The 16417-nt window shown below is 38.8% G+C and overlaps 2 protein-coding genes and 1 long non-coding RNA gene across 7 annotated transcripts; 2 read left to right on the forward strand and 1 right to left on the reverse strand.

Moving 5' to 3' along the window:
- Positions 1-34: 34 nt before the first annotated feature.
- On the forward strand, positions 35-11043 carry LOC118031318 (mediator of RNA polymerase II transcription subunit 16). Of its 5 annotated transcripts, XM_035035684.2 has the most exons (16): positions 35-719; positions 2174-2242; positions 2476-2564; positions 2743-2855; positions 3075-3176; positions 3365-3455; positions 3979-4566; positions 4896-5514; positions 5673-5752; positions 5913-5995; positions 6740-6976; positions 7384-7555; positions 7807-8330; positions 8594-8770; positions 8937-9305; positions 10331-11043. In XM_035035684.2, the coding sequence occupies exons 1-16, from the start codon at positions 436-438 to the stop codon at positions 10478-10480; spliced, it is 3747 nt and encodes a 1248-aa protein (XP_034891575.1). In that variant the 5' UTR covers positions 35-435; the 3' UTR covers positions 10481-11043. The 5 variants fall into 5 exon arrangements, with proteins under 5 accessions (XP_034891575.1, XP_034891578.1, XP_034891576.1 ...); XM_035035687.2 differs by lacking the exons at positions 35-719; positions 2743-2855 and having other exon boundaries at positions 2169-2242; positions 3370-3455; XM_035035685.2 differs by lacking the exons at positions 35-719; positions 2174-2242 and having other exon boundaries at positions 3370-3455.
- Positions 11044-11705: 662 nt separating this feature from the next.
- Positions 11706-13804, forward strand: LOC118031319 (uncharacterized). Its single transcript, XR_012171281.1, has 2 exons — positions 11706-12274; positions 12636-13804. It is a non-coding gene; the product is annotated as an uncharacterized lncRNA (long non-coding RNA).
- A 1324-nt stretch (positions 13805-15128) lies between these two features.
- On the reverse strand, positions 15129-16417 carry LOC118031320 (stem-specific protein TSJT1). Its single transcript, XM_035035688.2, has 3 exons — positions 16084-16417; positions 15741-15981; positions 15129-15641 (listed from the first exon to the last, which is right to left on the reverse strand). Exons 1-3 carry the CDS (start codon positions 16293-16295, stop codon positions 15327-15329), a joined length of 768 nt encoding a protein of 255 aa, XP_034891579.1. The 5' UTR covers positions 16296-16417; the 3' UTR covers positions 15129-15326.

The following is a 16417-nucleotide window of genomic DNA, read 5'->3' on the forward strand; positions in this document are numbered from 1 at the left end:
TGACATAAAAAAAACCTTCCCCTCCTTTTTCATATCAAATCAAAATCATGAAAAGAACCCCACTTCCCTCAACACATCCAGCAAACTATAAGGATTTCTGACATGAGCAAGAACCAAAGTAAGGAAGAAACCTTAAAAAAAAAAAAACCTTTCCTTTATCTCTCACTCTCTTTGTCAAGGAACACCTGGAATCTCATTCTCCCACTCCAGTCTCTCTTCTTTGGAAAAAAAAAAAACCCTAAAAAGCCGGAACCCAACAAGAAAATAAGAATAAAAAACCTCAAAATCCAACACGAACCCCACTCCTTATCTCTCTTTCTCTAAACAGTCAGTCATACCTGTCGCCTTCAATTGCGACTTTTACACACATCACTCACGAAATTCATCTCTCTCCCTCTCGTAGTATATATAAAGTTTAGGTTTTTATTTTTCAAAATGACCTCTTCTTCTTCTAACAAGGAGACGACGGAGGAGGATCAGACTGCGCCGGATATTTCGCCTGCCGAAGGTGGTGGGGGTGCTAGTAGTGGAGGAGTGGGGAAGGCTGATCCTGTCAGTAGTGGTGGTGAGGAAGAGAGTGGTGGTGCTGGTGGGAAAGTCGACGATCCAATGGAGGAGGACTCAGTGAGTCCAGCTACTGTGTTTTGTATTAGGCTGAAACAGCCACGGTCTAATTTGCAGCATAAAATGAGTGTGCCTGAGCTTTGTCGCCAATTTAGGTAACGTTCTTGATGGATAAAACAGGGCTTTTCATTCTAATTTGAGTGATTTTTGGCTGTTTAGAGTTTGAATTTGTCGTTTTTTAACTGAAATTCGATATGGGTTTGGAGTTTTTTTTGGAGTGGCTTCTATTAAGTGGAATTTGAGCTTCTTTTAGACTAATGGAGTGATTTGTGTGATAGTTTTGAGGGTTCTTCAACGTATTTTTGAAATATGACCAAGCTCCTGGTTCTGGAAGTGAATTTAGGATGAATTCTGTTTTTGAATAAAGATTATGCTTTCCAAGTGAATTTTGATGGGATTTGAGTATTTTCGATGGTGCGATTATGGGTTCTTTTATGGTTGTGATTGAGTTTCCTTTGCAAAAATTTCAGTGGTGTGATTATGTCAAGTTAATGGTGCAACTTTTTTTATTCAGTCCTTCAAGAGAATTGTGTTTGTGTGCAGAAGAAGCTGTTTAGTGTCTAAAGTTGTTGATTTTAAGTGGAATTCTGTGGAGGTTTATGGTTTTTAGTTGGTTGATTGGAGTATGGGCTCTTCTTTCTGTAGAAATTGTGTTTTCTCTTCTGCAATTTGAGTTTAGTGTGTTTGTCTTTGGTTATTTTACTTTTCAAAATGTTATGGAATTTGAGTTTCTTATTTGTTTTAATCTCTATGCAATAATGGTTTTTGCATCTAATCTTTAGATTTCCTGGAGTCTTCGAATTACTAATTATGCTTTGATTTTGTTGGTTTTGATGCTACCTAGTGAGGTAGTTAGTGTGGGAAGTTGAAGTGAGTTTAGGATGAACGAGAAATGAAGTTTGAGAAAACAGGAGAGAGAAAGAGAGTCTTACAAATGATTAGTGGATGTATACAGGATACAATGAAGTTGATGAAGTGCTGTCAATTAAGAACTATATCATCGAGTTATTCAGTATATGCTAGATGTAAGCTTTCTGTTGGCTGTTGTTAAACATCGACAATCACAATCTTTGCACCTGTATTAGGGTGATTAATCTTTTTATTTCTGCGATGCCTAGTGTGAGTATGACATTTTATAGCACAGAAAACAAGGCGGACTATTTGCATTGCCACCAAACAATCTGCCACAGGGGGCAAAAGTAGAACAGAAGGTAGTGCAAGAGGAGATCGTAGATTTCACTTGGAGATTTTTTGATGCATCCTTGCTAGTTGCTACCATAGTATATCACTCTTACATTCACTGGCTGTTCTCATCTATTTTAAACTTGAAACCTGATGCCATTACAAGCATCACATACCTGTAGCCAAATGCAGTTGATATGAGAAATCATGATTGTTAGAATATGATACTCCTAATATAGATATTGAGATTCTAGTAATGGCTGTCTTAAAGCAAATGAGGTGTCGTTATTTCAAGCATCTTTCCTTGTCCATTCAAATTCTTTTACTGATCTTTGCCAAATTCTTATTTTAACGTTTGTTTTTTCAGTGCTGTTGCTTGGTGTGGCAAGTTGAATGCTATAGCTTGTGCATCAGAAACTTGTGCTAGAATTCCAAGGTCAGTGGATTTTTGCACTTCTAATGTGTTTCAGTCTAATAAGGAGAGCATATGCTTTAGATAGTTGCTAATCAGGCTTATAACTTTCAAATGTGCTTGAGAACAAATGTTAAAGCATAACGATGTTTGTTATTGTTTACTATTTAGGGTTCTTCTAATAGGAAAATAAGCTTGTGCCTAGTGTTCATCAATTTATATTTTGATATCATCTTTCACTATATTTTTTTTTGTAGCTCCAACGCAAACCTACCGTTCTGGATCCCCATTCATGTTGTTATCCCTGAGAGACCAACTGAATGTTCTGTTTTCAATGTCATAGCAGGTATTTTGAGTCACCTTGCATCTTTTACCTTATCTTCCAATTTTTTAGTTTTCATTAGTTATTATGTATGCAGAAATACGTCTCTTATCTGTTAGATTTTCCATTGATATATTGGTTCCCTCTTCTATTGGGCTCTAATTTCTTAAATCATGAGCTATTGCATTGAATCCCTTGGCAGATTCTCCTCGTGATTCTGTTCAGTTTATTGAATGGTCCCCTACTTCTTACTCTCGTGCATTATTAATTGCTAATTTCCATGGAAGGACAACTATCTGGACTCAGCCTTCTCAAGTAAGCTAACTTGATGGATTTTTGTACCCAAATATATAATAAGAAGATGCCTTGTTCCTCTCACTAATACTTAACTAAGGTTTTCACGTTTTACTCAACTCAAGAGTTTTGGGCTGGCCCTGCATTGGTTTTTACTCTTTGCTTTCTCCGTGTTTATGGTATGCCACTTGCTCAGAATTTTAAAAACTTGTCTTGCTTATTTTTTATCTTGTCATACAGGGTCCATCTAATTTGGTACGTGATGCTAGCTGTTGGCAGTGTGAGCATGAATGGCGGCAGGATATTGCAGTTGTTACTAAATGGCTATCCAGTGTCTCTCCAGTATGTGGTTATTATGTTTTCTGTTATCTGATTCTGAAATTATCCATGTATTTTGCTTTGCATATATGTGGTAGTAATTTGGTATTCATCTGTGCTTTTCAGTTTCCTGGTTAATCTATGTTTGTTTTAAAGTTATGTTGGTATTTGGCTATACTTTCATTGTAGTATGACTTCTCTTAAAAAATCAGTACAGGTGGCTTTCGTCAAAGTCTAGTACTCCCACAAGCTCAAAGTCAGCTTTTGAGGAAAAATTTCTTTCACAGCATTCTCAAACTTCAGGTTTGTTTGCATGATTTCTCCTTGTAAGCATTTTTAGAAGCTCACGCGGGAGCTTTAGGACCGGTTCTATTTTTAACAAGTAATGTGTGAAATTGGGGCTATGCCTTTTGACTAGCAACTTTACATCCAATGAGTTAGATTATTTTGCTGTTGCTTTGAGAAAAACAGGTCAGATTTTTTTGAATAGCTGTAAATTTAGAATAGTAATTTGGCTGCAGTTTCTGCAATGCTTTTATTCATAATTACATCCATGGCTAACTACTGTATCGTGAATGCTTTTAGAACGATGCAACGAATGACAAGCATAAAAACTTTTAAAGTGAGAAATTTTAATATCTACCATTTTTTTATTCAAATGAACTAGTTCTTTTAACAACCTTTAGATGGCTGCTGCTAATGCTAAGTATTGCAAAAATGGTGATGATACTTTTGGTCATCTGTTCTTTCCACTATTGAAAACTTCCACCTGACTGATGTAACAGCATCAAGACCATCACTGACTTGCTTTCTCAATTTCTTACAGCTCGATGGCCAAATTTCCTTTGTGTTTGTTCTGTTTTCTCATCGGGTTCTGTTCAACTTCATTGGTCCCCTAGCCAGAATAATACATCACCAAAGTGGTTTTGCTCGAGCAAAGGACTCTTGGGTGCTGGCCCTAGTGGGATTATGGCTGCTGATGCTATTATAACAGACAGTGGCGCAATGCATGTTGCAGGTGTTCCAATTGTCAATCCTTCAACTGTTGTTGTTTGGGAGGTTTCTCCTGGCCCTGGAAATGGATTTCAAGCAACTCCAATGTCAAGTGTTGGCAATGGGGTCCCACCTTCAGTTAAGCCACCCAATTGGTCAGGGTTTGCTCCTCTGGCTGCATATTTATTCAGCTGGCAAGAGCATCTGATGTCTGAAGCAAAGCAAGGGAAAAAGCAGATGGATGAAGATTTCACAGACACCATCACACTTCATTGTTTGCCAGTTTCAAATTTTTCTGCATATGTGAGTCCTGAGGCCGCAGCTCAATCTGCAGCAACTACTACTTGGGGTTCTGGAGTCAGTGCTGTTGCTTTTGATCCAACTTGTGGTGGCTCCGTGATTGCAGTTGTTATAGTTGAGGGTACCTATCAGTAGTCTAACTTGCAATTTTAGTTTTTGCCAGTTCCATGTTTTTCCATAACAAATCCTCTTTTAGCGCGTGTATGCGTGTTTGTGTGTGTTTATATGATTGGTGTGATTATGCTTGTGCAACAGTTTCCTGGGCTCTCTTTCTTCCTCCACTTAAATTTATCCTCGCACTAATAGAGAGATGCGAGGCCTAACTTTCATGTTTGAGTCAGTTGAAAGAGATGTGAGGCCTAACTTTCATGTTTGAGTCAGTTGAATATCCCTTTATCTGCCTACAGTTATCTGGATTCCATATGTCAATAACTGATTTTACACACGCAGGACAGTATATGTCCCCTTATGATCCAGATGAGGGTCCTTTAATCACAGGATGGAGGGTGCAACGCTGGGAATCATCTGTTCAACCTGTAGTTCTTCATCCAATATTTGGAAATCCCACTTCTGGTTTTGGTGGGCAGGCACCCATGCAAACTGTATGGGTGTCCAAAGTGGATACGAGCATACCTCCAACAAATGATTTCAAAAATTACCAACCAGCTGCTGCAGGACCTATCTCTGATGTAAGAAAGACATCTGATTCTGGTGCTGAGAAGACAAAGAGAGTCATCTTTGATCCCTCTGATCTGCCCAGTGATGTTAGAACACTTGCTCGAATTGTTTATTCTGCTCATGGTGGCGAGATTGCTGTTGCTTTTCTGCGGGGTGGAGTTCACATTTTCTCTGGGACAAACTTCACACTAGTTGACAACCACCAGATTAATGTTGGATCTACAATTGCTGCTCCTGCCTTCTCTTCCACAAGCTGCTGCTCAGCTTCAGTTTGGCACGACACTAGCAAGGATCGCACTGTATTGAAGATAATTCGTGTTCTTCCTCCTGCTGTTCCAAGCAGTCTGGCGAAGGCTAACTCAGCAATCTGGGAACGTGCTATTGCTGAGAGGTATGTGGCAAGAGTCATTTGTTGGGAAATACTTTGGAAGTCTGCATATTAGTGGTCATGGACATTTCCTTTGGCTAAAAAAAATAGATGAAGGTTCAATTTGCAGATAATCTTAACACTCTACATGGTCATACTGATATTGAGTTTTGCCAGAGCAGGTTTTGGTGGAGCCTTTTGGTTGGAGTTGATTGGTGGGATGCTGTTGGCTGTACACAGAGTGCTGCTGAGGATGGCATTGGTAAGAATAATTAGATTCTCTGGTATTATTGTGGTTTATGAAAAAGAAAATATATTGATGAACAATGTCTTTTCAAGGATTCCTATTTAAGATTTCCTTGCAAATAACACAAATCCTTGGGTGACATCTTCTGCTGATCTGGTTCTTTGTTTCCTTTCAGTTTCACTTAACAGTGTGATTGCTGTCTTGGATGCGGATTTTCATTCTCTTCCCACTTCACAGCACAGACAGCAGTATGGTCCTGTACGTTTTTCTGCACTATTGCTATTGCACCACTATTAATTTTGAGATAATCTATGATTATGATAATTGGAATGACAATATTGAACAAAGGCATCTAATATTTTTATAATTGCAGTTCATTTGCCTGAAATTTCCCATGTCACAATCTTTTTGTTATTTGTTTGGAAATAGTCCGCCATGGTGGTCTTTATTTTCCCTTTCCATTTCTTTTTCAAAATCAATTATAATTTCTAGAGTGAGCAAGGGCATCTAGAATAATTGACTTGTAGAATAGTTGACGTGGACTGGATGTAGAATGGGTTGTGGAAATTGAGGTGGGTAGAAACTTAGAAATTTACTGAGCCCTCTGTGGATCCTCAAGTTAGAGTTCTTGAAAACAGAAAAAAAGAGGAATATGCAAAGCTGCAAATATGAAAATTACATTTAGCGATCATCTGCTTCTAACCAAATAAAGTTCTTACATAAGGTGTGGCATGTAACATGTGTTATGAGCACAGAGTTTATTGTGGCACATTATAACCCAGAAATGCCACGCAAGACATGAATCACAATCAAATAAGGAAACAAGAGACGCTAACATACCTTAATTCTCATCTCACTTAATTAACCGATTGCACAGGTACCTTTTCCTTTTCCTTTAAGTTTGTTGTGACAATTCAAAGCACATGTGAGTATGTGACTACCTGTCCCAGGTTCTAGAATGCCCTGGTTGGGTAAGGTAAACTTGTTTTTTTAATGATGCAGAGTCTGGACAGAATAAAATGTAGACTGCTGGAAGGTACAAATGCTCAGGAGGTTAGGGCAATGGTTCTTGACATGCAAGCTAGGTTGCTGCTTGATATGTTGGGCAGAGGCATTGAGTCAGCTTTGATAAATCCTTCAGCATTAGTACCTGAACCATGGCAGGCTTCTGGTGAGACATTATCTGGCATCGACCCCGAAGCAATGACAGTTGAGCCAAACCTTGTTCCAAGTATTCAGGTATGCTTTTATCTCTTTATTGTCTCATGTTAAATTTTGGTTCCTGTTGAAGTTGTGAGTGTAGTACTGAAGATCTACTGATACCCCCAATATGAGGCTTCATCAAGATCTGATTGCCTGCGATGTGGTGCTTATATTTCTACATGCTAATGATAAACCTGATAATTTCAATGTGTTAATGATGGTTGCATAGTTTGGGCCATACACTGGCTTTTTATGGCCTAGAATCTGATGCCTGAACCAACAATGTATTTGTCACCTTCTAGGCTTGCCAGTCTGCTGTATCCAAGCACTCAGATTGTGCTTGTTGAATATTTCCCTGCCAACAGTCAGCTCAAACATCTGTCCTATGATGATGCAGGTTTACCGATTTGATGATTTTCTCTAACCATGAGAATTTCATGCAGGCTTATGTTGATGCAGTTCTTGATCTAGCTTCACATTTTATCACACGTCTACGGCGTTATTCAAGTTTCTGTCGCACACTGGCTAGTCATGCTGTTACAGCAGGCATAGGCAGTAACCGCAATATGGTGACCAGTCCTACTCAAAGTTCAGCATCTCCTGCACCAAGTCAGGGTCAGTATGCAGTGTCTAGTGTTCTGATACATAAAGGGGGGACCTTTATTCAATAATTTGTGTTTACTAAAGTTATGCGGTGTTGACTTCAAAAGCTGGTGAAATGCCTGCAATTTGATCTTTACTGATTAAGAGGTTACTGCAACAGTTGCTGGGGAAATGTCTCCAGAAGATCTTGTATATTTCTTCTCTCTTCTGCTCTCTCTGGGTTATTGTGATCAACACTCTGTTTTTTTTTACATTTTCTCCAGGTGGTCAAAGTGGCTCTACAAGTTCCACTGGAAGCACTCAGATGCAAGCTTGGGTTCAAGGTGCCATTGGTAAGATTAGTAGCACGACTGATGGAGTGACCAGTTCAACTCTGAATCCCATAAGTGGTCCATCTTCCGTTATGCCGATAAGCATTAACACCGGAACTTTTCCTGGAACACCAGCAGTTAGGCTCATTGGTGACTGCCATTTCCTCCGCAGATTATGCCAGCTCCTGCTTTTCTGTTTTTTCTTTCGGCGAACTCAACTACCTCGCCTTGTCGGAAGTGCACAGAGAAATTCGACTGATACAAACGTGCAAAAACCTCAATCTGGTGCTCCTGGCAAAGTGGAGGAGATCAACACTGTTTCTTCAAAGCCAGCACCAGCTATGGTCAGGTTGGATGAAGGTCAGACAGCTCGAGGTGGTCAAGTAATGCCTGGAACTAAACCAGTCGAAGATGGACCTGCTGGTAGGCACAGAGTAGGCAGTGGCAATGCCGGCCAAGGATACAGTTTTGAAGAGGTAAATACTGGTGCTCTTTAATTCCTTCTAGGCTTCACATGTTATGAACAATCTTCATTAGATTTTTGGTTGCCTGTCTGGCTAAATATATTTTTTCTGGTGTACGAATGGAGAAAAAGCTGCTTAACTTCCATGACAATCACTGTCTTTGGGCATCCAAAAACTTTCTGATAATTCTATTGGTTAAGGAATTAATTAATCAATCAGCAGAGGTGCCCTCGTGCCCTATATTCAGATAAAGGCTCATTCATTGCCTCGTGCAGGTGAAGGTCCTTTTCCGCATTCTCATGGATCTTTGTCGGCGAACAGCAACTCTGGCACACCCATTGCCAGTTTCTCAAGTAGGAAGCAGCAATATCCAGGTGCGGTTGCATTATATTGATGGCAATTATACAGTATTGCCAGAGGTTGTAGAAGCATCTCTTGGTCCACATATGCAGGTATCCATGCTTATGATTTAATCTTGTAAATGACCCAAGGAGGTTTCAAAGTAATTTGTTTTCCTTTTTCATAGGGATAAACCTCCCCATGCTTTTCTTTCTTCCCTTTCTTGACAAAACGACTGTTTTGTTGACTTTATGTTAAATTTTGTTATGAAATCCACAGAACATGCCACGGCCTAGAGGTGCAGATGCTGCTGGCCTGTTACTACGAGAGTTAGAACTCCACCCTCCATCTGAAGAGTGGCACAGGCGCAATATGTTTGGTGGACCCTGGTCTGATGCTGAGGATATGGGTTCAGATGATACTCTGAAGCTTAACTCAGATCCACTTGATTTCAGCTCACTTGAAAACTGTGATGTTTATTATGGTGCTCATGGCTTATGGCCAAGGAAGCGCAGACTGTCTGAGAGAGATGCAGCTTTTGGCTTGAACACTTCTGTTGGCCTGGGAGCTTATCTTGGCATAATGGGATCTCGAAGAGATGTTGTTACTGCGATGTGGAAGACTGGTCATGAAGATGTTTGGTACAAGGTCTCTCTCCATTTTTCTCCTCTCTCTCTGATTTGAATTTTTCTGCTATTCAGCCTTCTTGTTCCGTAGGATCACTGAATTCAAAAGAAAATCCAATTTTATGTCATTGGTAGCTTTTATGTCAAGTGTCTCAAAGAAGGTACTCAACGCAATTAAGCCCTGAAGTGAATTTAGTTGTGGCAAGCTATGAGAATTTATTCCCCTGCTCTGCCCTATTTACTGCCATATCCACAATGTGCTTAAAACCCAATTTCTTTTAATACCTACTTAGTTGTACCCTATTCCTGTTCATAGTACATGGATAGTCCCACCAAGGAATTCCTCGTGTTATGAATCTCTTTCTTTGGTAAGCATGAAGTGGAAGACATCTAGTTGGCTGTAAATGCATCTTGCAATTTAATTTCTGTCCAAGTGCATCTTGTGTTAAGGAAACCAACAATCATCCCTCTGCATCATCTTTTTTTCTTATCTTTAATGATGTATCATTATTGGACATGCATAATCCGTAAATCCACTCTAATATGGATGTTTCTTTAGAGGTTGTGGTATTAATGACATCATTGGAGATATATGATTTTGTTGAATTGATATCAGCAGCAGAAAAATGCTCATAGATAATCCGTGAGAGGTACTCCCCAACTCACATAAAAGTAGGACCCACCATGATAATCACTCGCGGTTCCCACTTTAATGTGAGTGAAGGAGTAGTACTCCTGTATCTCTTCTTGGACATGAGAATGAATAGTCAAGAGGTGATCATTAGGTTTTTGTTTTTGTGGTTCATAAGATAGGAATGATCTGACGCTCTTTTCAATTTAATTCTGGTTCAATGGAATGAAACATACAAACTGTTTAGCTTATGACAAGGTATCTCTCTCTTGCATAATATGTTCCTATCAGAGATAGCATACTTTATCCACTCTTTTTTTTCTTTTACCATATCACCAATCTTATGTTTATTTTGTTGCCAAATCCATTCCTTGCTCTGCACGTGTTTCAACGTAACATCATTGCTATTAATGCAGTGTATAAGATGTTTGCGGCAGACTTCAGCATTTGCTTCCACAGGTGCCGTGGCAAACCCACCTAACCATAATGAAAGAGAGGCTTGGTGGATCAGCCGTTGGGCTTACGGCTGTCCGATGTGCGGGGGTACATGGGTTCGAGTTGTATAGACGAGGCTGCGATTACAAATGTTAACCAGATGCTTTTCTTTCTATTTATTGACAATCAATTCAAGGCTGTGCTTGCATAACTTACCTGATTCTTGACTGCTAATCAGAAGATGATGCAGACTTGGGGCATTTGTTGCCTTTTCTTAGTTGCTGGTTGGAGCTTGGAAGTAAAAAAGAGGACCGTTGCCCTACAAGATTGGAAACTCAACCGTGATCCAAGATGTGAGGCAAAACTACTACTCATACTTCCTCTGCATCAGCTATCTGGTGTTTATTTTAAGGTATTCAGCTCGACTGCAATATTTCTGGAAGGATGGATGGGAAGGCTTCGGGGTATGTTGCAGGACAGCTCCATTAGTGATGGTTCCCAGTATTTCCATAACATTTGCTTAATAATGAAATACAAGTAGAGATAATGAACAGTTGATCAGGATAGGGATTTTTACTTGTAAATACAACAGATCCATGTTTACGAGGTACAACGTTAATCATTTAGTTTGGATCCCATGGTTTCAAGCTGCAGCTTCTTCTAATAAAAACTAAATTATTTTAACAGAACAAAAGTTTGTCTTTGATCTTGCCTTCTTGTTAATGTAAAAGAAGTACGCCTGTAACAGCTGAAAGCTTATAAACCGTAGCATTTTGAATTAATTATCAAATGTTTCATTGTGTGAGCATTATATGTAGGAGTACAAGACATGAGGTTTAGGAGAGGGAGCTTTTTGTGTATTTGCATTACAATTTTATCTACTCTTAGTTGAATTTAAATGGATGATAATTCCAAGTGCTCGAACTTTTATTAAGTAGTTTCTAAATTATTTGGTTATTGTATTGGACAGAAAAGACGGGAAAAAAAAAGATATTAAATAGATTTTATTGTTTTTACTTTTGTTTTACGAATCTTAGTAGGATAAGTTTGCAATTAAAAGTTTTTTTATATGAATATTTTAAAAATAAAAAAATATTATATATGAAACATGTCTTTTATATACTTTATATTTCTAAATTATATAAATTTATTTCAAAATTATACCAAGATAAATTTATTTTTATGTATATTTATTTAACTAAATATATTTATGTTCACATTATCTTCGTCTCAATATCTAATTACATGTGTATCCACATTGTCTTTGGGTTTTTTTAAACAATTATCTTTTAGTCTATGGACGTCATTTTGGAAATGAAACGACACCGTATAAGCAAATCAATTTCATTCCTCCAACTTCTCCTTCCCTCCCTCCCTCCTCCCTGTGCTTGCTAGCTGTTCTTCTATTCTTCTTCTCTCCTCCTCATTGGCAAAATTTCAAACAAAACTCTCAAATAATAATTCAACAAGAACAAAATCACGAGGAGCACACCTCCAGCGACTCGATCACTAGCCTTTCGTGTTATGCGATCATGTCATCCTTCATTCCTCGTCGACACCGCTCTCCTTCTTGACCCCACCGAAATCTTCGTCGGTAAAGACATCTTCGAAGTCCCTGTTTTATCCACTCACCTCCCTCTACTCATCAACTCCCACCTCTCCGACTCCTCCGATCTCACTTACCGCTCTCGATTCCTCCTCCATTCTTCCTTCGATTCCTTCGGTCTCTCTGGCCTCCTCGTCCTCCCTAAGTCCTTCGGGTCCCACTCCTCCCCCCTCTCTCCAAAATTTCTCCTTTTCTCTTGCTAAAACCATCCTTTTTTTATTTTTTTGGGCGTATGGCTATTTATTTGGGAGAGACGGGTCGTAGTTACATTAGCATTAATAAAAGTTATAATTTTGAGGTTAGAGACGATATAATTAAGGTTAGTTAATCTCTTAATTACTATACTGTGATTTTGAGAGACTAAGGATTTTACTATTACATTCCTCAAAAGCACCGGTCGAATCTATTCGAGCCAGTGGTCGTATGATTTTATTGTTGAACATGATGTGAAAGAACTCGGAGCTCATATGTGAATTTTTCTTTTTAATCTTATGCGCGCGTGTGATGCACATACAGTGGTTTTGTTGTTTGATGGTAGTGTGTGGTGTTGTGACTTGTAGGTTGGTTTGTACTGCATTGTATAGTGATGGTAATGGTGAAAGGAAGTATCTTCCGCAGTTTTTCTAGTTTATTGTTGCTAATTCGCTTTCACTTAGGACTAAGGTATGTTTCTTGTGCAGAGAATGTGTGAACGGTGTCATTAAATTTAAATGATTGCGTGAGGTCAGTGCTGGAGGCAGTGTTGCTTTGCTGCTTGTGTTTTCAGAAACTTCCGGGTATGTTTCAGTTGGTTTTTGTGCTGTTATTTCTTTGGCAGGTCCGCGTTGTCAAGGTAATGTTCAGCTTTTTTCTACTGTAAGTGAAGATCCTGTCTAGATAAACTTGGGATGCTTTTAGATTTTGTGAATGAATATCAGAGTAAATGAAATGAACACAAACACGTTACCAGTTACAGTATTAAAAGTTCTTTCTTGAATTTGCAACAAAGAATAAAATTTTAGTTTTTTCTTTCTTGTTTTTGAAATAACGAACGTCTAACGTGGGGGCTAGTACATGGATGATGCAAGTTTTATTTGGGTAGCTCTAATGAAAGAGAGCTGTGTTTGGTGCCAACATGGTCTTAGACATGTTAATCCTGGATAGGTGCAAGCTAAAATTAGCGTCGTTGTAATGTGAAGACCCTTTATGCAATAGTATATTTTTACTTGAAACTGTTCAGTTATGCTACTTTTGACTTTTGAGTCTGACCTAAGATCAATTTTCTAGTCTGGTATCAATTTGTATGGTTTATTCAGCTCGACTGAGCTCACTAGTCTTTCTTGTTTAACAATTCTATAATCAATAATGATTCTTCAAAGTTTTTCTTATTACTTTCTGAATTATTTTGGCATAATTTAGATATATTGTATCTGCAATGACCAAGTTTTATAATAAGTGGCGTTTGCGTATGTTTCACATTTTGTTTATCCTTCCTATAAATGCTGCTTTTTGTATTTCAGGAAACTACGTACTTGGAGGCATGCATTGAGAGTCACAAATACGAATCTTTATATGGACCAAGTTGAGTTTGAGCCTGCTCCAAATTAGAGTGCAAAAATTCTAAAAGCTGATAAACAAAAATCTGAGGATGATTCTCCATCCAGGCGTGTAACAGATGTATCATATGGGATATCTTTCCTCAACTCAACAAATTGTATTCTCCATTTCATTTTCATTGCACGTGATTGCATTTTCTCATGAACTTTCAGAATCCTGAGCGATACTGATGTTGTCAAACCTTTAATCTTTTCTACCATTGATCATATGCTGCTGACAGGGAAATATTCAAGCCACTTGTTTATTTTGTTTCTGGTGCTGGATGTCTCTCTTTCTTGCAAGTAAATTTATTTTGTTTATTCTGGATGTCTTTGAGCAAGGAACCTTTACAGTGCATTATTTTAACGACACTTCACTCTAAAAAGAATTCACATTCTTCTTGCTGCTTTCACTTCTGCAGAACCCCATTGCTACTAAGGTTGGAGTTTAGAAAATAACAGGCATTACAGTATTTGACAAATCAGAGAAAACTTACAACCCAATGTCTGATTTAGGGGTTAGTTATGTACGCCAGGTGCTGTGTTTTTAGTGACCATTAGAATTTTGAATACCATATTCTGATGTTCCTTAATTTTGTTCTGCTCGATGCTCTAAATATGTGGCTCAATGGATGGTTATTCAAACAGTCAATTTGGCAAAAATTACCAAAAAATTCTATTAGGTTAAATTGAATCGGCAGTCATCTTTAGCCCTATCAAAATTTGGGAATCACTGCATGTGTATTGCTGCCTTTCTTATACATCGAAATGCATTTGTTAGCATTTATCTTCTAATGAGATTTTGTTTTTCCAAAGAAGTAATTTCTATCCTTGGCAAATCATATGCATGTAAAACATTGAATATGAGATCTGAATCTAGCTTTAGATTATTTATCTTGTTCAACTAGTCACCTCCAGTTCATCATGTGGACAGTTCAGGTTTAATGCATGATCTAATTGCTGCTATTATGAATCCTTGCATACTCGTTGGATCTCTCACTTGTTGCAGATATTCGAAGACATGAATCCTTGTCTGCTTTCTGTGTTGTGAGGAGTCCATGGAGCAAAATGTGTTAATATGTCCATTCATCAATTTATACAGAAAGCCCTTGTTCAACTACCTTCGTGGACTATTTTTTGTCCCACCTTGCAGCTGCTTCAATGACTTGCTGCTGTGCTTCACTACTAATCTCTCCATTCCCAGGAGCAAGGCCAGATGGATTCCTGTAAGATGATTCCAGGATTGGGGAGGAGTGCTGATGTATAAAACATCTTTTGCGAGCATTTACTGTGATAAGAAGAATTCAGCCATGGCGTTTTTCAGTTGTGAGATACTGAACTCATTTTTATCGTGATTCATGAAACTCTACCTGTATCATGAAAGCTAGTTAGGCTTTCGAATCTGTGAATCTAATGATTTTTGATTGGATCCTTGGCATTCATTAATAATCTGCTTCCAGTACACTATCCACTATTCACGAATTGTAACCTAGGTAGGCATCACGATGCATGCCTTCAGACAGAAAAAGTTGCTAGGCATAAAATAATGTTTCTGGATAGATTTAAGATTTGATTATAATTTTTGCATGAGAGAAAAAGTTGAGAAACACAGGACGTGAGTAATATAAACATGAAAACTGAAAACACAAAATGCAATAAAGCTTTAAAGGATTGCCAGGGGGGAGATTCATCGCTACTAATCATCTCAATCTAGGATTAGGAACATGTACAGGAAGCTGGAAACAAGAAAACAGAGAATTCAAAATCAATCTAAAAATCACTGCAGTCTTTGATTAGTTAGGCTGTTGAACCTCCCAAAGCCCAGTTGGCTTCACTACCAACACGAGGCATGCTGCTAATCCTAGAGTGAACATCAACCTTGAAGCTAGCCCCACACATTGCTCCCTCACTGTCAATCCTCGGGATTGCTTTCATTTTGCTGCTTGGATGCTCAAAGCTCGTCAAGCCCTGTTCACTGTGGAACATGCAACCTGATGGAAATGGAGCAAATGATTTAGCACAGCTTCCTTTTATCACCTCCAAGTCGTCAGAAATCACCACTGACCCATCAGCTGCAACACCCCAGAATAGCCCAACACCTTCATTTTCACCCTGCATTACAAATGCTTGCAAAATTATTTCCCATTTTCCACAGTCATTAAACATAATTTCATCCATTCTTTAAGAGCTTCTAGAGTGGCTTAAGCTTACCAGAGCAGCAAACACCTGTCCAGCCTTGGTATCATAGACCACAAATCCAAACCTGCCATCCAGATCCTGAAGAACCTTGTGAGCTGGATAGGGGCCACGGTCACGGAGGGTCCGATATGCTTCAATGATAAACATAGCCTCATTGGTGCACTTTGATAGCCCATACTGTTTGTTGAGACTGCAGAGGTTGTTCAGGCTCCCCAAGAAAACGCAGTATATGCCATCCAATCCACAGAGCAGCCTGCAAATCCGTCATGTTCAAGATCAGTTCACACGGGCTACGTTAAACTAGACAAAAACAAAGAGTGAAGGCTGAAGATCAGATCGAGATGTAATAATTTACCTCTGGTGTCTGGGGTAAGAGTTTCCTGGTTGAATATAAGCAAGCAGTGCAGCATCTCCAAAGCTCATTGAGAAAGCATTAGGAGGATCAGAGGAGACAAAATCCTTCACAATCTCCTCAGGAAGCTTTGGTTTTCTCGACGAACATAAGGAAGCTGGGCTGTACAGCTCCTGGGGTGGATTCACTAACCCTTTGTTGAATATTGCCAACATCTCTCTCTTTCTAGGTACCCTTAAATGCTAAAAAAAACCCAGAAATCTTTTTAATCAATGAGATTGAAAGCAGAAAAATAACAATGATGGGAATCTCAAGAGGATACTAATGGTGGAAAATG

Source organism: Populus alba, chromosome 11 (genome assembly GCF_005239225.2).
Source record: "Populus alba chromosome 11, ASM523922v2, whole genome shotgun sequence".
Taxonomy (NCBI): Eukaryota; Viridiplantae; Streptophyta; class Magnoliopsida; order Malpighiales; family Salicaceae; genus Populus; species Populus alba.